Source organism: Anomaloglossus baeobatrachus, chromosome 11 (genome assembly GCF_048569485.1).
Source record: "Anomaloglossus baeobatrachus isolate aAnoBae1 chromosome 11, aAnoBae1.hap1, whole genome shotgun sequence".
NCBI classification, from domain to species: Eukaryota; Metazoa; Chordata; class Amphibia; order Anura; family Aromobatidae; genus Anomaloglossus; species Anomaloglossus baeobatrachus.
Window position 1 is genome coordinate 10,030,767 of NC_134363.1, and position 23,922 is coordinate 10,054,688.

General features: G+C 38.3%; 1 protein-coding gene across 23 annotated transcripts in view; it reads left to right on the plus strand.

The window, feature by feature from the left end:
• LOC142256686 (uncharacterized) overlaps window positions 1-23,922 on the plus strand; it is a 131,972-nt gene that overhangs the window by 87,191 nt on the left and 20,859 nt on the right. For 15 of the 23 annotated variants that reach the window (XM_075328510.1, XM_075328511.1, XM_075328512.1 and 12 more), the window contains 13 exons: window positions 457-510; window positions 3,405-3,458; window positions 5,337-5,396; window positions 6,064-6,093; window positions 6,452-6,505; window positions 6,720-6,746; window positions 9,345-9,404; window positions 15,928-15,957; window positions 16,267-16,320; window positions 17,800-17,853; window positions 19,786-19,815; window positions 20,006-20,041; window positions 20,128-20,154. In XM_075328510.1, the coding sequence (XP_075184625.1) occupies window positions 457-510; window positions 3,405-3,458; window positions 5,337-5,396; window positions 6,064-6,093; window positions 6,452-6,505; window positions 6,720-6,746; window positions 9,345-9,404; window positions 15,928-15,957; window positions 16,267-16,320; window positions 17,800-17,853; window positions 19,786-19,815; window positions 20,006-20,041; window positions 20,128-20,154 (570 nt within the window). Of the gene's footprint in view, window positions 1-456; window positions 511-3,404; window positions 3,459-5,336; window positions 5,397-6,063; window positions 6,094-6,451; window positions 6,506-6,719; window positions 6,747-9,344; window positions 9,405-11,227; window positions 11,413-15,927; window positions 15,958-16,266; window positions 16,321-17,799; window positions 17,854-19,785; window positions 19,816-20,005; window positions 20,042-20,127; window positions 20,155-23,922 lie in introns of those variants that run through there. The other 8 variants (XM_075328524.1, XM_075328525.1, XM_075328532.1 and 5 more) reach the window with 5 other exon arrangements.

Below are 23,922 nucleotides of genomic sequence, written 5' to 3' on the forward strand. Positions count from 1 at the left end.
TCAGAAAGCGGGAATATATGTAAAGCTGAACCCAAAAGGTGATCGTGCAGACAAATGAGTAAATGCAAGTACACCTGACTGGCATAAACAAGCAGCAGCATGGCTGGACATCCAAATGAGATTATAATCAGCAGGAACTTCCCACAGCAGGAATATATTTAAAGCCTCACCTGAATGTGATTGGGCAGACAAGTGAGTAAATGAATATACTTGTTACTCTAATAGAACTAAAGGAAGAATAACAGAAACTTGTAAAAAGATGTACCTGCTGTGGTCCAGCAGACAGAGGAGCCGTCCACAGACTCAAGGATTTCAATCCAGATGCATCACTGGAAGTCAACAAAGGATGATTGATACTGCGTTGATTGATACTGAGTTTTCAAAAATTCAAGTGCAAAATATTTTTTTTTGTTTCATCTATAGATGATATGATTAATTTTTTCTTTTTTTTCTAAGGAGGAATACTCAATGGTGTCGGAGAAGCGGCAGGAGGGCTGACCGGTGGACTGGGTGAGTAGTTATAGTTGATTCATTTGGATGCTTGCCCAGGAGGTGAAAGGAACTGTTGGAACCCTCTCTTGAAGTTGCTATGATGGCTCCAGTCTTGGGTCTGACTGCTTTAGTCTGTCGTGGTGTTTTCCCCCCATCTGTCTTCCTTCACTGATGTGTTGTTTAAGTGCGGTGGTGGGACTAGTGATCCTTACCTACCCCCACCCTAGCCAGGGCTATTGTATTGTCACTCAGGGCTTCAGGTTCCTTCTTGGCAACAGGTGAGGAACCTGTATAGGGACTTATGAGACATATGGATATTCTTTAGGATACAATGTAGTAAAGAAAAGCGTAGACATAGTAATATAGGAGTCCAGAAATAAAAAAATATTGAGTAAATGAACAACATTGTCATAAATACAATTAGCATGAGTAGACATGAGGTTGTATATAAATGACAAGCTGCATATGGGACTCATCAATATGCTTCATTAATAATGGGATGTCAACAGAACCTTATACTAAAAAATAGAGTAAAAAAATATTAACACAAGAAATGAGCGAATAATCTCGAAAACAAATTTTACAAGAAGTTCTGATTCCCTAGAATGTAATTTTTTGTGTATTGTCTTTGTGCAAATTCATTAATCCAGTGGGAATTTTGCTGTTTATAAAAAGATATTAAAGGGATTATCCACTTCTTAGACAACACCTGCTGAATTGCTAAATTTCCCTGTGTAACGTAAAAGCAGCCTGTACTCACCTCCTGCGTTGCTGAACCATGAGCTCCGGGTCTCTTGGAGAGACATGGTTATGCCACTTAAGCCAAGTGCCCTGGAACCAAAAGAGTCTCATAAAAAGACCACTGATAAGAAAAACCTGCAATAATTGGGGATGTTGTTGGAACTTTTGCATTGCTGCACATGAGTCCATTTCCTTGTGATCCTCCTTGAGATGATTCTACTCCTTCATTGGAGTCCAGCTGTGTGTAATTAAACTGATAGGACTTGATTTGGAAAGGCGCACACCTGTCTATATAAGACCTTACAGCTCACACTGCATGTCACACCAAATGAGGATCATGAGGTCAAAGGAACTGCCCAAGGAGCTCAGAGACAGAATTGTGGCAAGGCACAGATCTGGCCAAGGTTACAAAAGAATTTCTGCAGTACTCAAGGTTCCTAAGAGCACAGTGACCTCCATAATCCCTAAATGGAAGACGTTTGGGACCACCAGAACTTTTCCTAGACCTTACCGTCCAGCCAAACTGAGCAGTCCTAGGAGAAGAGCCTCAGTGAGAGAGGTGAAGAAGAACCCCAAGATCACTGCGGCTGAGCTCCAGTGATTCAGTAGGGAGATGGGAGAAAGTTCCATAAAATAACTATCACTGCAGCCTCCACCAGTCGGGCCTTTATGGCAGAGTGCCCTGATGGAAACCTCTCCTCAGTGCAAGACATATGAAAACCGCATAAAGTTTACAAAAAAACACATGAAGAACTCCCAGACTATGAAAAATAAGATAAGATTCTCTGGTCTGATGAGATGAAGATAGAACTTGTTGGTGATGATTCTAAGTGGTATGTGTGGAGAAAACCATTCACTGCTCATAACCTGCCCAATACAGTCCCCACAGTGAGACATGGTGGAGGCAGCATCATGCTATGGGAGAAGGGGCAGGATGACTGGTTGCAATTGAAGGAAAGATGAAGGTGGCCAAGTACAGAGATCCTGGAAGAAAACCTCTTCCAGATGCTCTGGACCTCAGACTTGGCCGAAGGTTCACCTTCCAACAAGACAATGACCCTAAGCACACAACTAAAATAACAAAGCAGCGACTTCAGAACAACTCTGTGACCATTCTTCACTGGCCCAGCCAGAGCCCTGACCTAAACCCAATTGAGCATCTCTGGAGAGACCTGAAAATGGCGTCCACCAACGTTCACCCTCCAACCTGACGGAACTGGAGAGGATCTGCAAGAAGAATGGCCGAGGATCCCCAAATCCAGAATCCCAAGAAGACTCATGGCTGTACTAGCTCAAAAGGGAGGGGGGCCTCTACTCAATACTGAGCAAAGGGGCTGAATACTTATGTCCATGTGATATAATAAGCAAAGGGGCTGAATACTTATCACCATGTGAGATTTCACGTTTTTCTTGTTTAAAAAATTTGCAAAAATTTCTAATTTCTGTTTTTTTCTGTCAAGATGGGGGATGGGGGATGGGGTGCTGAGTGTGCATTAATGAGGAAAATGTACCAAAAGGCTGCAATGACACAAAGAGGGTAAAATTGAAAGGGGTGTGAATACTTTCCGTACCCACTGTATACACACACTGCACATACACATGTATACATATATACAGCCCCCAGTGCCAGCCCTGACTGTAACAAGCGCTTATTTTCAGAGTAGATCTTTTTTTAGAGTAGGTCTTATTTTTGGAGGAAATATGAATATAATAATATAATAGTAATATTTATTCACTTATATGGCACCATTAATTCCACAGAGCTTTACATACATTGACAACATATGTATAAATATTAAAAAAATGCTAACTTAAAACTGTATTTTTAAATGCAGGTAAAGTTACTTGATGGTTATATCCTGAACAGTGTATGATATCTAATGTGTATGATCGTATTACTAACAATGTTCTTTACAAGATGTGTCCGATACTGAACTGTAAGACATCGGCGGTCCTGATAGACTACGGATGAGGCTGTTCCTCAGTTCGGTGCTACATTTGTACCGAGGTCTTGTACAAGTTCCATGATTTGCTATTTGTAAAAATGATAGAGGTTAACAAAAAATGAACTGTTACAGTTGTGTCAATTGCTGATTGATACTGATTTTAAAAATATTCAAGGGCAAAAGAAGAAATTTTGTATCAACTCGTTATTTCATTTTTTTTCTAAGGAGGAATGCTCAAAGGTGTCGGAGAAACGGCAGGAGGGCTGACCGGTGGACTGGGTGAGTGGTTCCAGAAGTTTCTCTTTAGTGGCGGAAGTATTAGACGTATCATCCCCACAGGAGTAGTTGCATTAGAAGCGGAGTAGTGACTGTTAGGCCGGAGTCACACTTGCAAGAGACTCGCGCGAGTCTTGCATCACATCACCCAGCATGACCACACACTCTCCGGACTGGAGCGTCTCAGCTGCATAGAAATACATGCGAATGACCTGCTCCTTTCAGGAGAGTGTGCAGCTGTGCCGGGTGATGCGATGCAAGACTCGCGTGAGTCTCTTACAAGTGTGACTCCGGCCTTAGTAAAATGATCATGGTGAAGACACGAGTGTGATAAGAGGATACAATGCGTAACAATTTACTGAACAATATTGTGTCAACTTCTTGGTCAACACTTTCTTAACATCTCATTGTTTATAGAGGATGGGAACAAGAGTGTAAAAAAATATATATTAAAGGGATTGTCCACTACTTGGACACCCCTTTCTTAATTGCTAAATTTTCCTTGTGTAAAATAAAAGCAGCCTGTACTCAGCTCTGGTGCCAGTGTCATTCTGCAGCGTTGGTGCCGGGTCTCTTGTGGCATGCGTGAAATAGTGATGCCACTTAAGTAGTGTTGAGCGGACCCGGACCGGCAAAATCCGTATCCGTGCGGTTTGAGCGGCGGATCCGAGTCCGACCAGGACGCGGGATTCCGGGAGCACAATCTGGATCCGGATCCGTTTCTTTTTTTTTTTTCTCTCTCTCGCTCTCTCTCTCTCTCTTCTCATTCTCTCTCTCTCTCTCATTCTCTCTCTCTCTTTCATTCTCTCTCTCTCTCTCTTTCCGCTCCCTATTGACATATATGGGTCCGGATTCCAGATTGGATCCTGACTTCTTTGTCAACCCGCCGGTGATCCACCGGACCCGGATTATTTACAGTCCTCTCAACTCTACACTTAAGCCAATCTGCGGCCCCTTCCTTCAGACATCATTTAATCTGAGGAGAAGTCAGAGAGCAGCGGCACCTCTTACTCCTCTCTGTTGTTCGTTTTGTTGAGGATAAGAATTGAGTAACCAAAAATACTTAATTCAGCCATTTCATAGACTCAAATATATAGTTTAGTAGATGTAACCTAACACACATATTTATGAATGCTTTTGTTTTTTAGTAACACGTATATTATATATATATATTACATATTTAGTGGTTTTCCTTAATATAGTATACCAGTACATGTAACTTAAAGATGGCTTCTGCATCTTGGACAACGCCCAAAAAAGTTAAGGAACAAAGGAATTCCTAAAGTTTGGAACAACTAATCCAGCAGAGACCATGCAAATTCCTATACATCCTGAGTCCAGCCTGTGATACCTGATTGAACTGTATTTTGTCTACACCCTTGACTTCTCTAAATCTATAAAAAAGTTTCAAACAGTAAAGAGAGCCAGAAGCTCTGGCGTCTGTCATGGAGATAGTTATAACTGACTCGTAGTCTGTTATTTTAGTCTCGTGTGCACACATGACATTTTAGTTTGAAATCGGCAATTAGACCTTAAGAGAACCTTTGTAGTCTCACTTCAACAGTTTCATCCAAAGGAAGTGAGACTGGATGCCTGTTAGTGGACTGTCTGCAGGGGTCACATTGGATAACAACATTGTGTGTTACTCGGGAGACCCGGTGCACTCATTGCTGGAATGGCACCAACACCCTGGGGCGTAACTACAATAGGTGCACAGTCTACTCTGGAGTCGAAAAAGTCCACTATATAAAAAGATCAATGCTACTAAAAACTTCCAATAATTGGGGACCTTGTTTTAGCTTTTTGCATTGGCGTTCATGAGTTTCAATTTCATCAGATAATCTACAAGCGCCATTTACTAATGATGATCTTCTTCTCTAGGAATAGGTGTTGTACCATCCGTGACCGTGCAAGGAGAAGGCTTACTGTCGGGAGCCCTGAGTGAGTGTCATGGGGAAGACATGAGTATAAGAGGATACAATGTGTCGTAATTAGAGATGAGCTGACCCATTGACGTTGAGGTTCGCCGACTTCTGTCTTTACAGAAAGTTAAATTCGAGACCTTGATTTGAACTAAAATAGATCCCGGAGCCCAAACCTCATTGGAAGTCACTAATTGGGCAATTTGGCTCTCTGCTAACATACAGACAGCCATAAATAGAGCATTTCCGGAGGGAGGGTGGGGTTTTTTTTGGAACACACTACATCTCGGAAAACTTTTATTATCCCCCCTTCCCAGTGAGAGCAACTCAGAAACCACAAGTTGCTCCCACTGAGCCAAAAATTGAGTGTACCTGAGCACTAAGATGCTCAACCAAGTGGTTAGCATATGTACTGCACCTAAACTCAAATTCGGGAACTGATTTTTTGTAAAGTCCGTGTCCGGTATAATTTGATATATATTTCATCTCTAGTCAGAATATAGAAGAATAACCAAGCCGACAACTAAGAATCAAAGTTTACAGATCAAGGTCCAAATGCAACAAATCTAACAAAAAGGATTTACTTACTGTAGTTGTAAATATTATATATTATAGGTGATTTTTTTTTTTAGCCTAAAAAAAAAATAATTTAAAAAGTTACTAACATAAAAAATTGTATTTTTCAGATGCTGGACAACAAGTTTTAGGAACTGCAGGTAAATCAACTCTGGCAGTGAATGTGATGGTACATGTTGGAACAATCAGCTGCCGGATGGAGAGGAAACGGCTCATTTATATATTCAGGAGATCTTCAGAGCCCGGTGCTCCCTAATAAACGGCCATGAGACATTTTTATTATACTTTTGTATTCCTTCTTCTCTGGTTGCTCTATGAATTCTATATATCTGAAACTTTTTCATCACTTTTGATTTTCAACAAAAAGTTTTCAAAACTTTTGCAAAAAGTTAAAGTTTTTTTAAACAAAGAATGAAGTTAAGTTTTTGAAAGAAGTAAGACATGCAGAAATAAGTTGTGCCGAAATGATCGATGGTGTTCTGTATTTTGTGTCCATAGGTGATATACTGCACGGAATCGGGGGAACGGCAGGAGGAGTAACCAATGGATTAAGTGAGTGGTGATTGTTACATTGTTTCCAACACAACAACATGAACAAAACTAATAATCAAGAGCATAAACTCCACATTTCATAGAAAGGGGCTGAGCAGCGGCTCCACCACAGTCACCGGGAAGCTTCTAAAACTAAAGGGGCAGTGGACTCCTACACATGCTGCCGATTTTCTCACTGCCATGTACAATAAAATATTTTTTTTATATATTTTAGATGTTGGTGGTGGAATATCAATAACAGGTAATTGCACCCAACCAATGTCTAGTAATGTTAAGCGTTTAGTGGGGAGACATATGAACATTCTTTAGGATACAATGTAGCAAATTACTTCGGAATGCCTTTGCCGGAACTGAAAGTTAAACCATAGACATAATAATAACGTAAAATATTGAGAGTTAACGAACGACATTGTCAACTTTATAAATTAAATTCTCAACTGACACCCTGCAATTGCGATTCACAAATTTTGTTCTCTACCGATGTCATGTTATCAAAACCGTATGTTAAAAAATACAGACACCAAAATATTAATACTGATGAAGAGCCTATCCAAGGGAGAATTGAATTTCCCTTAAACTTTACCAAAAATTCTGATTCCCTACAATTTAAATTTCTTATGATTGACTTTTGTGCGAATTCAGAAAAATGGCGGAGAGAAGCTTCCATATTGCTACTTATAAATGGTTTGGAACAAAATAATTAACATAAGAAATATTAAATCTAGAAAAAAAAATTGAGAGACAGATTATGTAGAATGTACATCTACAACTGTATTTCAAATGTAAAAATGGCTATTTTGAGTTCATACATTATGTTAAACATATTGCTGATTCAGACAGACAATGTGTTCACTGTAACAAAACCCTGTCATTTATTTAACCAAAATATCTGCTCTTGATGTCATTCTTGAGGGTTTTTGTGCATTTGCTTTATATATATACAGATAGACAGTGTATTCATTGTAGCAAAACTTTCTTTAACCCAAATATCTTTATTCTTGGGGTTTTGAATTGTGTGGGCTCATTGCCCCATTGTCTGATGTTTGAGTTGTATCTCTGATTCATCTAATCCCAAAGGCCGGCCACTGGAGGGCAAAGGTGAACTAGACCTACAACACATTTACAAGGCTTGTGTAATATAGTGAAAGCCACTATTTAAACTCAGAGAAATATGGCAATGACAGAAGCTCTTTGTGAACCTGTGGGACTTCCAGGAGTTCTCTGTCTTTGTCGTGCTTCTCCGATTGATGTTCCAGACAGATGATGTTCACAAGCTCCTTGGTGATGTATATATTAAACCTTTGTATGTTGAATATACAAAAGTGTACGTAATATCATACTTTTTCTTCAATATTGTATTTTATATTAACCATTATAATAAAACTAGCTGTGGTACCCGGCGTTGCCCGGGATAGTAACTAAGTGTCTCTCTCTCTCTCTCTCTCTGTCTCCCTCTCTGTCTGTCTCTGTCTCTCTGTCTGTCTCTCTCTGTCTGTCTCTCTGTCTCCCTCTCTGTCTCCCTCTCTGTCTGTCTCTCTCTCTCTGTCTCTCTCTGTCTCCCTCTCTGTCTGTCTTTCTTTCTCTGTCTGTCTCTCTCTGTCTGTCTCTCTCTGTCTGTCTCTCTCTGTCTGTCTTTGTCTCTCTCTGTCTGTCTCTCTCTGTCTGTCTTTGTCTCTCTCTGTCTGTCTCTCTGTTTCTCTCTGTCTGTGTAAATCAATGTCTGCCTGTCTCTCTCTATCATTCTCTCTCTGTCTCTCTCTCTATCTCTGTATCCGTTTCTCTGTCTCTCTCTGTCTGTTTCTCTCTATCTCTGTCTCCCTGTCTGTCTCTCCGTCTGTCTCTCTCCCCATCCCTCTGTCTGTCTCTCTCCATCTCACTCTATCTCTATCTGTCTCTCTTCCTGTCTGTCACTCTCTCTTTTTCTCTCTGTCTGTTGGTTTCTGTCTCTCTATCTCTCTGTCTGTATCTGTTTCTCTCTTTGTCCCTGTCTGTCTCTCTCTGTCTCTCTGCCTGTCTGCCTCTGTCTGTCTCTCTATCTGTCTGTCTGTCTCTCTCTCTGTCTGTCTCTCTCTTTGTCTCTTTCACTGATTGTCTTTCTCTGTCTGTCTCTTTCCCTGTCTGTCTCTCTCTGTCTGTCTGTCTCTCTGTCTCTGCCTCTCTCTCTGTCTGTCCCTCTCTGTCTAATTGTCTCTCCATCTGTCCATCTCTCCACCGACATCATATTACCTCACACATAAGCTTCTTATGTGTCTTATATTATAGGTGTTATATTATTCGTTTCCTATAGCACCAATCTCAGCTCCTATTAATGACCTCTAGCCCCCAGCTCCCTTGACTTTAATGTGAGAAGGTTTTTGGTGAATAACTGTAAAGCGCGGGGTTACATTTTCCCCGCAAAACATGGTCTATGACGTTCCCTGAGTCACATGAGGCGTCTGTGCAAAATTTTGTGATTGTAAATGCGATGGTGCGGATTCCTTTAACGGACATACACAAAAATACATGCACACACACACATACACATACATACATACACACACACATACATACACACATACACATACATACATACAAATACATACATACACATACATACATACAAATACACACAAATATACATAATACATACACACATACATACACACATTTTACATACATAATACATACTCACATACATACACACACATACACTCAGCTTTATATATTAGATTACATAATTGCTTTTTCTAAAGTTGTATCTGAACCATAGTGTTAAAAATTTGGCAAAACAACAATTTCAGCTAAAATAGCAACAAATCTACTGGAGCCATTTACTAATGATGATCTCCTCTTGGAACAGGTGGCTTACCAACCATCACTGCAACCGGGCAAGGACCAGGCGTAGTGTCCGGACTCCTCAGTGAGTGTCATGGGAAAGACACTGGATGTGATAAGAGGATACAATGTGTGACATAAATGTAGATTAATAAATAAATGCTGTATAGAAATAATGCGCAATAGGATCTTATCCAAATATAACAAATACAAGAGGGGTCTAAGAAAGACACAACCACTATCGTAGCATAAATGTCTGCGGCAAAGACTCAAATGGAGTATAATCAATAGTGAAGACAAAAGGGTTAAAAAATGCACTGCCGTAGTGGTGAGATCAATGAAATGATCATGATTTAATTGTCAACGCGTTTCAGAGCCATCTTCAGGTAAAAATCATAAACTGTGGTGACACATAGAGAATGTGTACATATAGAGTGGAAAATAGGCATGCTCATCACATTCAAAAAGAGTGTGCATGTTACGGATCTGATGTAACACCACATGGATAAAACACCCTAAGTTACAATCAGTTAATAATAAAACACCCTAAGTAACAATAAGTTAATAATAAAAAACGATAAGTTACAATCAATTAATAATAAAACACCCTAAGTAACAATCAGTTAATAATAAAGCACCCTAAGAAACAATCAGTTAATAATAATAAAACACCATAAGTAACAATCAGTTAATAATAAAGCACCCTATGTAACAATCAGTCAATAATAAAACACCCTAAGTAACAATCAGTTAATAATAAAGCACCCTAAGTAACAATCAGTTAATAATAATAAAACACCATAAGTAACAATCAGTTAATAATAAAGCACCCTAAGTAACAATCAGTTAATAATAATAATAATAAAACACCATAAGTAACAATATGTTAATAATAAAACACCATAAATAACAATCAGTCAATAATAAAACACCCTAAGTAACAATCAGTTAATAATAATAATAAAACACCATAAGTAACAATATGTTAATAATAAAACACCATAAATAACAATCAGTTAATAATAATAAAACACCATAAGTATCAATTATTAATAATAAATCAATCTAAGTTACAATCAGTTAATAATAAAGCACCCTAAGTAACAATAAGTTAATAATAAAACACCATAAGTTACAATCAATTAATAATAAAACACCCTAAGTTACAATCAGTTAATATTAAAACACCCTCAGTTACAATCAGTTAATAATAAAAAACCCTAAGTAACAATCAGTTAATAATAAAACACCCTAAGTAACAATCAGTTAATAATAAAACACCATAAGTAACAATCAGTTAATAATAAAACAATTTAAGTTATAATCAGTTAATAATAAAACACCCTAAGCAACAGTTAATAATAAAGCACCCTAAGTAACAATCAGTTAATTATAAAGCACCCTAAGGAACAATCAGTTAATAATAAAATACCATAAGTAACAATCAGTTAATAATAAAACACCCTAAGTAACAATCAGTTAATAATAAAACACCCTAAGTAACAATCAGTTAATAATAAAACACCCTAAGTAACAATCAGTTAATAATAATAAAACATCATAAGTAACAATCAGTTAATAATAATAAAACACCCTAAATTACAATCAGTTAATAATAAAACACCATAAGTTACAATCAGTTAATAATAATAAAACACCCTAAATTACAATCAGTTAATAATAAAACACCATAAGTTACAATCAGTTAATAATAAAACATCCTAAGTAACAATCAGTTAATAAAGCACCATAAGTAACAATCATTTAATAATAAAGCACCCTAAGTTACAATCAGTTAATAATAAAGCACCCTAAGTTACAATCAGTTAATAACATGTTCATAAGAACTATAGAACAGAATTTAAAACATAAAAAATAAGTATTAATAAAAATCATATTGTATCTTAGGTTCCCTGAATGGAAAAAAAGGTAAGAGTAGAGGCATACTCTTTCGAAGAAGCGGAGAAAACCCAGGTGCCCCAAGGAAATCCTGAAACAAGTTACGAGAAGAGCAGGAGAGAATCATTTTTCAGATAATTCATTAAAAAAAAAAACAAGTGGAAATAATAAAATTAATAATATTAAAACAAAAATTTGTTTATTCATGGATTTATTTGGGATTGATGGGGTAGTAAATAAAGTGGAAAATAATACTGATATATAAAATGACAGGCGATGAAAGGGAACCCAAAGGATATATGCATGTGGTTAATATGTCAGACCGCTATACTAATGTTCATTGGGGGATATAGAGAGAAATATTCCTCTAATGGTGAGTAAAGAAGCCGATGTGTAGGATCACAATAACATAAAGCATAGCATAAAGTGGTGACAAGGTATTGGAAGAAAGGAAGAAAGAGTAAAGATGTATCAAATGCAACCCCGGACAGGAGGAATTCCACTCTATATGTATACTCTCTATATGTGTTACCACAGTTTATGATTTTGTCCTGAGGAAGGAGCCTAGATGTCTCCGAAACGCGTTGACAATTAAATCCTCACAGTGCCGAGTTCTTAACCCTTTTCTCTTCACTATTGATTATAAATGTAGAGTAACAACAAGAATCAAAACATCCGGATCTAAATCCAAATGTAACAATCTAAAGTCAATTATTTACCTAATTGTAATCATATTATTTGTGATTTTATTTAGTCTCTGAAAATAAGACAGGGTGTTATATTATGTTATTTCTCTGAATGATGTGCTAGGGATTATTTTCAGGGGGTGTCTTTTTTTTCCATGGACAACAATTGACATTTATTCTTGAACAAAAAAAAAATTACAAAAAAATTTATGCCAAAATCATCATCAAAAACTCATCTATATACACATGTAAATACACACTGCGCATACACACACACCTATATACACATCTACATACACGTGTATATACGCACACTGCACATACACACACACACACACATCTATATACACATGTAAATACACACTGCACACACACACATCTATATACACATCTACATACACATGTATATACACACACTGCACATACACATACATCTATATATACATCTACTTACACATATATATATATATATATACACACACTGCACATACACACACACATCTATATACACATCTACATACACATGTATATACGCATACTGCACATACACATACATCTATATATACATCTACTTACACACATATATATATATATATATATACACACTGCACATACACATACACATCTATATACACATCTACATACACATGTATATACGCACACTGCACATACACATACATCTATATATACATCTACTTACACACATATATATATATATATATATATATATATATACACACTGCACATACACATACACATCTATATACACATCTACATATATATATATATATATATACGCACACTGCACATACACACATCTATATACACATCTACATACACATGTATATACGCACACTGCACATACACACACCCACACATCTATATACACATGTACATACACATGTAAATACACACACATCTATATACACATCTACATTCAAATGTATATACACACTGCACATACACATACATCTATATATACATCTACTTACACATATATATATATATATATATATACACACTGCACATACACATACACATCTATATACACATCTACATATATATATATATGTATATATACGCACACTGCACATACACACATCTATATACACATCTACATTCAAATGTATATACACACTGCACATACACATACATCTATATATACATCTACTTACACATATATATATATATATATATATACACACTGCACATACACATACACATCTATATACACATCTACATATATATATATATGTATATATACGCACACTGCACATACACACATCTATATACACATCTACATACACATGTATATACGCACACTGCACATACACACACCCACACATCTATATACACATGTACATACACATGTAAATACACACTGCACACACACATCTATATACATATCTACATTCACATGTATATACACACTGCACATACACATATACATCTATATATACTTCTACTTACACATATATATATACACACACACTGCACATACACACATCTATATACACATCTACATACACATGTATATACACACACTGCACATACACATACACGCCTTTATACACATCTACATACACACACACATATATATATATATATATATATATATATACACACACACTGCACATACACATCTTTATACACATCTACATACACACACACATACAGTTAGGTCCAGAAATCTTTGGCCAGTGACACAATTTTCGCGAGTTGGGCTCTGCAGCCACCACATTGGATTGGAAATGAAACCTCTACAACAGAATTCAAGTGCAGATTGTAACGTTTAATTTGAAGGTTTGAACAAAAATCTCTGATAGAAATTGTAGGAATTGTCACATTTCTTTACAAACACTCCACATTTTAGGAGGTCAAAAGTAATTGGACAAATAAACCAAACCCAAAAAAAATATTTTTATTTTCAATATTTTGTTGCGAATTCTTTGTAGGCAATCACTGCCTTAAGTCTGGAACCCATGGACATCACCAAACGCTGGGTTTCCTCCTTCTTAATGCTTTGCCAGGCCTTTACAGCCGCAGCCTTCAGGTCTTGCTTGTTTGTGGGTCTTTCCGTCTTAAGTCTGGATTTGAGCAAGTGAAATGCATGCTCAATTGGGTTAAGATCTGGTGATTGACTTGGCCATTGCAGAAGGTTCCACTTTTTTGCACTCATCAACTCCTGGGTAGCTTTGGCTGTATGCTTGGGGTCATTGTCCATCTGTACTATGAAGCACCGTCCGATCAACTTTGCGGCATTTGGCTGAATCTGGGCTGAAAGTATATCCCGGTACACTTCAGAATTCATCCGGCTACTCTTGTCTGCTGTTATGTCATCAATAAACACAAGTGACCCAGTGCCATTGAAAGCCATGCATGCCCATGCCATCACGTTGCCTCCACCATGTTTTACAGAGGATGTGGTGTGCCTTGGATCATGTGCCGTTCCCTTTCTTCTCCACACTTTTGTCTTCCCATCATTCTGGTACAGGTTGATCTTGGTCTCATCTGTCCATAGAATACTTTTCCAGAACTGAGCTGGCTTCAGGAGGTGTTTTTCAGCAAATGTAACTCTGGCCTGTCTATTTTTGGAATTGATGAATGGTTTGCATCTAGATGTGAACCCTTTGTATTTACTTTCATGGAGTCTTCTCTTTACTGGTGACTTAGAGACAGATACACCTACTTCACTGAGAGTGTTCTGGACTTCAGTTGATGTTGTGAACGGGTTCTTCTTCACCAAAGAAAGTATGCGGCGATCATCCACCACTGTTGTCATCCGTGGACGCCCAGGCCTTTTTGAGTTCCCAAGCTCACCAGTCAATTCCTTTTTTCTCAGAATGTACCCGACTGTTGATTTTGCTACTCCAAGCATGTCTGCTATCTCTCTGATGGATTTTTTCTTTTTTTTCAGCCTCAGGATGTTCTGCTTCACCTCAATTGAGAGTTCCTTAGACCGCATGTTGTCTGGTCACAGCAACAGCTTCCAAATGCAAAACCACACACCTGTAATCAACCCCAGACCTTTTAACTACTTCATTGATTACAGGTTAACGAGGGAGACGCCTTCAGAGTTAATTGCAGCCCTTAGAGTCCCTTGTCCAATTACTTTTGGTCCCTTGAAAAAGAGGAGGCTATGCATTACAGAGCTATGATTCCTAAACCCTTTCTCCGATTTGGATGTGAAAACTCTCATATTGCAGCTGGGAGTGTGCACTTTCAGCCCATATTATATATAGAATTGTATTTCTGAACATGTTTTTCTAAACAGCTAAAATAACAAAACTTGTGTCACTGTCCAAATATTTCTGGACCTAACTGTATATATATATATATATATATATATATATATACACACACACACACACTGCACATACACACACACATCTATATACACACATCTACATACACACATATATATATATATATATATATATATATATATATATATATATACACACACTGCACATACACACACACACACACACATCTATATACACATCTACATACACCATACACATCTATATTTACATCTACATACACATGTATATACACACATTGCACATACACATCTTTATACATATCTACATACACATATATTTGTGTGTGTGTATGTGCAGTGTGTATATATATATATATATATATACATACACACTGCACATACACACACACATCTATATTCACATCTACATACACATCTATATACACATCTACATACACATGTAAATGCACACTGCACATACACACACATCTATATACACATCTACATACACATGTATATACACACACTGCACATACACATCTACATACACATACACATGTATTTAAATACACACAGCCACAACGCCAGTCCTAACTGTAACTAGGGCTTACTTTTTGGGGTAGGGCTTATGTTGCAAGCATTCTCCAAAAATCTTGTAAAATCATGCTAGGTTATGTTATTTTTGGAGGGAAACGTGAATATGAATACATATGTATAAGTATGAGAAAAGTTTCTAACTTTATACTATATTTTTTCAGATACTGGAGAAAATCTGCTCGGAAAAGCAGGTAAACTTACTTGATGGTTGTATCCTGACCGGTGTATGATACCTCATGTGTATGATCGCATTATTAAGCTCTAGCCAGGAGGGATCTGTAAGACATCGGTCCTGATACACTATGGATACGTCTGTTCCTGACGTTTTGCACAAGTTCCATCATTTGCTATTTGGGAAAACTTCTAGAAGTGAACAAACAATAAAATGTTGCAGATGTCTCGATTGTTGATTGATACTAATTTTAAAAATATTCAAGTGCAAAAACATATTTTTTGTTTAAATTATTTAAATATGCTGAGTTTTTCCTTTTTTTTCAAAGGAGGAATGATCAAAGGTGTCGGAGGAATGGCAGGAGGGCTGACCGGTGGACTGGGTGAGTACTGTATTTTCGGTTTATAAGAGACACCAGATTATAAGACGCACCCGAAATTAAGAGGAAAAAAAGGTGAAAAAAAGTGGGGTTCGTCTTACAATCTGGTGGTCTCTTACTGGGGGTGGATGGGAGGGTCACAGGAGGCAGGGGCTGTGGTGGAGTAGGGCAATGCTGCAGGCGGTGCAGAGGGCGGTGGGTGTCCCAGATGCTGTGAGGTAAGCAACATACAGAAACTGTCGGTGGTGCAGGCTTCACCAAAATGGTGCCTGGAGTAGGTGCATGCACAGATTGAGCTATCGGCTTAACAACAAGCCAAGATCTAATCTGCGCATGCACCACCTCCAGGCACCATTTTCCTTAAGTCCGCTGCTGGGAGATGAATGGGCCAGAAGTAGAGCATGCACAAGTGAGATCTTGAGCCGAGAGCTGTATCTGTGCACGCGCCACCTCTGGGCGCCATTATTTGAACCCCCCACTTGCGACATTTTCAGGATGCTCCTGCCTCACAGCCCGCCGCCGAACCGGCATCATTCCTGCTGTGTTGGTACTGGGTCTCTTGGGGTATATGTGATGCCACTTAGGCCAAGAAGCGGTCACTTCCTTCAGACACAATTGACACTCAGAGGATGTCAGAGAGCAGCGGCAGCTTTCACTCCTCCTACAATGTGTGACATAAATGTAGAGTAACAACTAAGAACCAAAACTTCCGTATCTAGATCTAAATGTAAAGTCAATTATTTACCTAATTGTAAACATATTACAAATTATTTTTATTTTATCCTCTAGTAAAATATATAAAAAAAGTTGGTGTCACACTGCACTAGGAGATGCTGAAGCTACAAGCAATGTAACTTCAGAGTGAAGTTAGCAAGTAAACCACCAGAGGGCAATAGAGTAGTCAGAATACTGGGTCACCAGCAGGAGATCTCGTTAATAGCATAGGGATAAACAAATCGTGGTCAGGTGATAGCCGAGGGTCAGAAGCCAGGAAGTCACAGATACAACCAAAGGGAAAGATGGAGGTCGGGGTTAGGAACGTGGATACAGGTCAGATGCCGGGAAGTTCAAGTACAATCAAGGGAGGAGGACAAAAAGGTCTACATTGGGATAAGACAGACAGGAAAGGATACATAGTAGACAGGAGCGGGTGATCAGGGACCGGGACAGACGGACGATGGAGGATGGTACAAGTCAGAACCAGGTAGCAGGAAAGCAGGACAGATCGTAAAACTCACCAGAGCCAGTAAATCACGCTGCAGAGCATAAACTATTACTGGCACTGAACTGGAGGTACAGCACCAGGATATAGTGTCCCGGTAATCAGAGTGAGGCAGGGAAGAATTAACCCCTAACATGACCAGGCCGGAGCTGGGTGAAACCACAACAGCAGATACTTTTTTTTGAGAATTAGATACAGAAATAATTTGGAAATGGAAGAAAACAGTCATTCGTATTCTAATGTTTATATTTACGTTGAAGGTGGAATACTTCAAGGAATCGGTGGAACAGCCAGAGGGTCGACTCAAGGATTCAGTGAGTAGTCGTCACATTTATTTAGAACACAATATGAAAAAACTAATAGGCAAAATGGATGAACTTCCACGGATCTACTCATCTCTACTCTTCTTCCATATGACACTGTGAGGTTTCCTAGGACTTTATCCAACCTCTTTCAAGTTTCTTAAAGCAAACACAGTCTTAGAAATGTAAAAATGGCCTGTCATATACTATCCATTCACTTTATTCAGATTTATGGCTGAACTATCAGCTTATTTGTCACTATCCTAAATCACCTTAAAAATGTCTGCTGCAGTCTCTGCCTTGGCTTTTATACTGGAATCTCCTGGTGGAATATAGCCTTCAAATGTCATACACTATCCGTTCAGTTTATTTAGTTTTATGACTTTCTTTCCCTATTTCTATGTCTAAACTATCAGCTTAAATCACCTTAAAAAAGTTTGCTGCATTCCCTGCCTTAGCTTTTATACTGGCTCTGATAGCATCTGATAGCATCCTGGTGGAATTTACCCTTCAAATATCACACACTATCCATTCAGTTTTATGTCTTTCTTTCCCTATTTCTATGTCTAAACTATCAGCTTATCTGTCACTATCCTAAATCCCCTTAAACATGTCTGCTGCATTCTCTGCCTTGGTTTTTTTACTGGCTCTGATAGCATTTCCTGGTGGAATATACACTACAGATGTCACACACTATCCGTTCAGTTTATTCCATTTTATGGCTTTCTTTGCCTATTTCGATGGCTAAACTATCAGCTTAAATCACCCTAAAAATGACTACTGCATTCCCTACCTCAGCTTTTATACTGGCTCTGATAGCTTTTCTTGGTGGAATACACCCTTCAAATGTCACACACTATCCATTTAGTTTTAGGGCTTTCTTTCCCTATTTCTATGTCTATACCAGTGGTTCCCAAACTCCAGTCCTCACGTCCCCCAACAAGTTATGTTTTCAGAATTTCCTTAATATAGCACAGATGATGCCTTGATCACCTGTTCAATAGTAAGGAAATCCTGAAAACATGACCTGTTGTGGGCCATGAGTACTGGTCTAAACTATCAGCTTATCTGTCAATATCCTAAATAACCTTAAAAATGTCTGCTGCATTCCCTGACTTGGCTTTTATACTGGCTCTGATAGCATTTCCTTGTGGAATATACCCTTCAAATGTCACACACTATCCTTTCAATTTATTCAGTTTTATGACTTTCTTTCCTTTTTTCTATGTCTAATCTATCAGCTTATCTGTCACTGTCCTAAATCACCTTATACATGTCTGCTGCATTCCCTGCCTCGGCTTTTATACTGGCTCTGATAGCATTTCATTGTGGAATATACTCTTCAAATGTCACACACTATCCTTTCAATTTATTCAGTTTTACGACTTTCTTTCCTTTTTTCTATGTCTAATCTATCAGCTTATCTGTCATTATCCTAAATCACCTTATACATGTCTGCTGCATTCCCTGCCTCGGCTTTTATACTGGCTCTGATAGCATTTCATTGTGGAATATACTCTTCAAATGTCAAACACTATCCTTTCAATTTATTCAGTTTTATGACTTTCTTTCCTTTTTTCTATGTCTAATCTATCAGCTTATCTGTCACTATCCTAAATCACCTTATACATGTCTGCTGCATTCCCTGCGCCGGCTTTTATACTGGCTCTGATAGCATTTCCTGGTGGAATATATCCTTCAAAACAAAGTGAATCCCGTCTTTGGTCCTGTGAGCTTTCTATGGCTGATGTAATGTCTTGCAATGTCTAAATGTTAGTAGCTATTTTTGTCAGTTAGCAACTGTCAAATTTCAAATTTTTTGAACTTGCAAATTTGAATTCATTCCTAAACGTTCAACACAAAATGGAATTGATTCACTCATCTCTAATAGTGAACACAAAAAGTTCAGGAATGGTGACATATCGTCTATATTGTATCTTGCAGATATTAATCCTGGCATACCCCTAACTACAGGTAACTAACATACAAGTTATTTATCTTTTTATCTATTTTATGAATATCTATTTTTTATGTGTATATATTATCTACCTAAGAATATAAGGCATTGAGATTGCTTAACATATAGCTTATTCTATTATCATGTGTAACTTTTTTTTATTGTTAATTTATCAGAAAACTGTACTTTGTATTATTTATTTTGTAGTAACTGGATTTCCGAGCACAAAGCAGATGCAAATCAGTAAGTCCACAAAAGTTTAGTTTTGTAAAGTAAAAAAAAAATTTGAAGCTGAAGTATACAACCGATAAAAAATATTCTTATTTCAGGTGGAAAAGGAGGATTTCCTATGACAGGTAAAGTATAAACGTAAAAATGAATGTGTGTAAATCATTGCGGAGCTTTGAGTTTGAAAGTAGGTCACAAGTATAGGCCGTTTTAATTTTACAGTGGGTAATATAGCAATTGAGAAGGAGTTGTCTGTCACGGTTCCAATGTGCGGAGCATCTTGTGCTCTGTGATATTCTGCCATGCTCTCTTCCAGAGCCGATACTTGCCTGCTCCATTGCGCAGCGCGTTTTGTAGGTTTAGATGCTCTGCTGTTTGTCTTGAGCTCCTGTGGATGGGTTGTTTCTCAGCACTGAGTACTACGCTGGTGCTGGGAGGGGCTTTCTCAGATGCTCTGCTTGGGAGCATGTTCACCCAGAATGTTGCCAGTTGTTTTCCTGGTTCCGCAGTAAGTGCTCTTGGCTCCCGTTTGTGTTCAGTTATCTGATGTTGGCTTTTTGACCCTGGACTGTAGTTGACTTTGCTCTGCCCCAATGACTTTGTCATTATCTCCTGGCTTCTGACCTCGGACCTTGCCTGACCACATCTCCTCCTACTCCCTGTATCTTACTCTCCTGGATCCTGACCCCCAGCCTGTATCTTGATCTTGTCTCTGCCTGCTCCCTGTTCCTGTCGTGTTATCCTGGTTCCTGATTCTGACTTGTTTGACTACCTCTCCGTTCATGGCACGCAAGTAGTATCTAGTGCAACCTAGTGACTAGCATCACACTATGCCACATAGTGTCGAGCATTACATTGTCCAAGTAGTAGACAACCCCTTTAATTCTTATTCAACTGTCCCACCTCTAAGCTGTGACCGGTCTCTCCTTTCCTTTGGTGCTCCATTTCCGGCATATTTTCTATGCTCCAGAGCTCCCAACAATCAGTAGATCTCTGGCACATGGCCGGTTTCTTTTTTCCTCCGGTGCTCTATTTCCGGCATATTTTCTATGCTCCAGAGCCCTCAACAATCAGTAGATCTCTGGCACATGGCCGGTTTCTTTTTTCCACCGGTGCTCAATTTCCAGCATATTTTCTATGCTCCAGGGCTCTCAAGAGTCAGTAAATCTCTGGCACATGGCCGGTTTCTTTTTTTTCCGGTGCTCCATTTCCGGCGCATATTCTATGCTCGGGAGCTTCCAGCAGGCAGTAGATCTCTTGCACATGACCGGTGAAGGACAATAGGAACATTATTTTTTTTTTCACCCAATATTTATTCGGCTCAGGGTTCCGGTGACACCAAAACATAACAAGGAATATATGATTCTCATTGAAATTATTTAATGGAAGTCAAATTTCCCGGCTAAATTTGAGTGAACTGAGAATTTAAAATTGTACAAATTCACTCATCACTAAGTAACAATAAAAAACATGAAAAATTATTGAGATCTGTATTATGTAGAAAATAAAGAGTCAGAGAATCAATGTGTGACATAAATGTAAAGTAAAATCTAAGAACCAAAAGATCTGGATCTAGAACCAGATGCAACAATCTAAAGTCAATTATTTACCTAATTGTAAACATATTACAAACAAGCAGTGGAGATGACGTTACACGGTGGCTAAATCACCGGTGGAATGTAGAGGAAATGGATAATTCATGTATTCCGAGAGATCTGGAAATGGTGTCAAGGGAGGAATTTTGGGTGAAGACTGCTAATGATATCTTTATACAGGGAATCCAGAGACAGTGCCGTATTAGCTGTATATCAGTGCCAATATATCAATGTATCAGACAATGAACACACAGACATGTTCTCTCATTCAGCCAGCGTCATCAACTGACTCGTGTATTTTGAAAGAAACTTAATTATACAAAATGCCACTTTGGCCTTGAAGCTAAACAGGGAGTAAGGAGTATTTCACTCCTTAATTTCTCTTAGCATGTTATGAAACACATCTTTGTTCGTTAAAACATTCTTTCTGTGTGAACACTACTGATAAGACCTTTACTCATCATTAAAAGACTTCCATCGTTTGTACATCTGTTCACTTATTCTTGGTAACCTCTTCATGACTATACAGCTTTGAATTATATAATAGGTCTGTGCAATTGCTACATAGACAGACAGATAATTATGCGACTACATCTATATTTTTATTATTGACATACACAGATATTCTTATTACGTTTAAACAAACAAACTATAGCTCAGACCACCTTCACAATGGTAGACGATCCTAATAAATAACCATGAGCTGACATTTTTTATTATGGTATTTTATTCCTTATCATCTCAGGAAAGTTAGCATAGTCCAAAACTCGATATATTGAAGAACTCTTCATTTTCACATTAATCAACTCGTCAACTTTCCGGCCACTTGAAATCCAAAGGGAAAGAACATGAGCACTCAATAATTACTGAGGATCTTTAGAGTTAAATTTAAATGTTTTACAAGTTTTTCAAAAAGTTTGTTTTACTTTAATGAATGAAATAAATTTTTAAAAAATAGTAATAGATACAAAAATACGGTATTTTTCGATTTTGAAGACACACCCAAAATTTAGAGAAAAGAAAGGTGAACAAAAATGGGGTCTGTCTTCTAATACGGTGGTGTACAGTCATGGCCAAAAGTTTTGAGAATGACACCAAAATTATATTTTCACATGATCTGTTGCCCTCTGGTTTTTAATTGTGTTTGTCTGATGTTTACATCACATACAGAAATATAATTGCAATCATATTATGAGACCAAAAGGTTATATTGACAGTTAGAATGAGTTAATGCAGCAAGTCAATATTTGCAGTGTTGACCCTTCTTCTTCAGGACCTCTGCAATTCTCCCTGGCATGCTCTCAATCAACTTCTGGATCAAATCCTGACTGATAGCTGTCCATTCTTGCATAAGCAATGCTTGCATTTTGCCAGAATTTGTTGGTTTTTGTTTGTCCACCCATCTCTTGATGATTGCCCACAAGTTCTCAATGGGATTAAGATCTGGGGAGTTTCCAGTCCATGGACCCAAAATCTCTATGTTTTGTTCCATGAGCCATTTAGTGATCACCTTTGCTTTATGGCAAGGTGCTCCATCATGCTGGAAAAGGCATTGTTGGGCGCCAAACTGCTCTTGAACAGTTGGGAGAAGTTGCTCTTGGAGGACATTCTGGTACCATTCTTTATTCATGGCTGTGTTTTTAGGCAAGACTGTGAGTGAGCCGATTCCCTTGGCTGAGAAGCAACCCCACACATGAATCGTTTCAGGATGCTTAACAGTTGGCATGAGACAAGACTGGTGGTAGCGTTCACCTCTTCTTCTCCTAATAAGCTGTTTTCCAGATGTCCCAAACAATCGAAAAGGGGATTCATCTGAGAAAATGACTTTCCCCCAGTCCTCAGCAGTCCACTCCCTGCACCTTTTGCAGAATATCAGTCGGTCCCTGATGTTTTTTCTGGAGAGAAGTGGCTTCTTTGCTGCCCTCCTTGAAACCAGGCCTTGCTCAAGCAGTCTCCGCCTCACAGTGTGTGCAGAAGCACTCACACCAGCCTGCTGCCATTGCTGAGCTAGCTCGGCACTGCTGGTAGTCCGATCCCGCAGCTGAAACAGTTTAAGATATGGTCCTGGCGTTTGTTGGTCCTTCTTGGGCGCCCTGGAGCCTTTTTGGCAACCATGGAACCTCTCTCCTTGAAGTTCTTGATGATGCGATAGATTGTTGACTGAGGTGCAATCTTTGTAGCTGCGATACTCTTCCCTGTTAGGCCATATTTGTGCAGAGCAGTGATGGCTGCACATGTTTCTTTAGAGGTAACCATGGTTAACTGAAGAGAAACAATGATACCAAGCACCAGCCTCCTTTT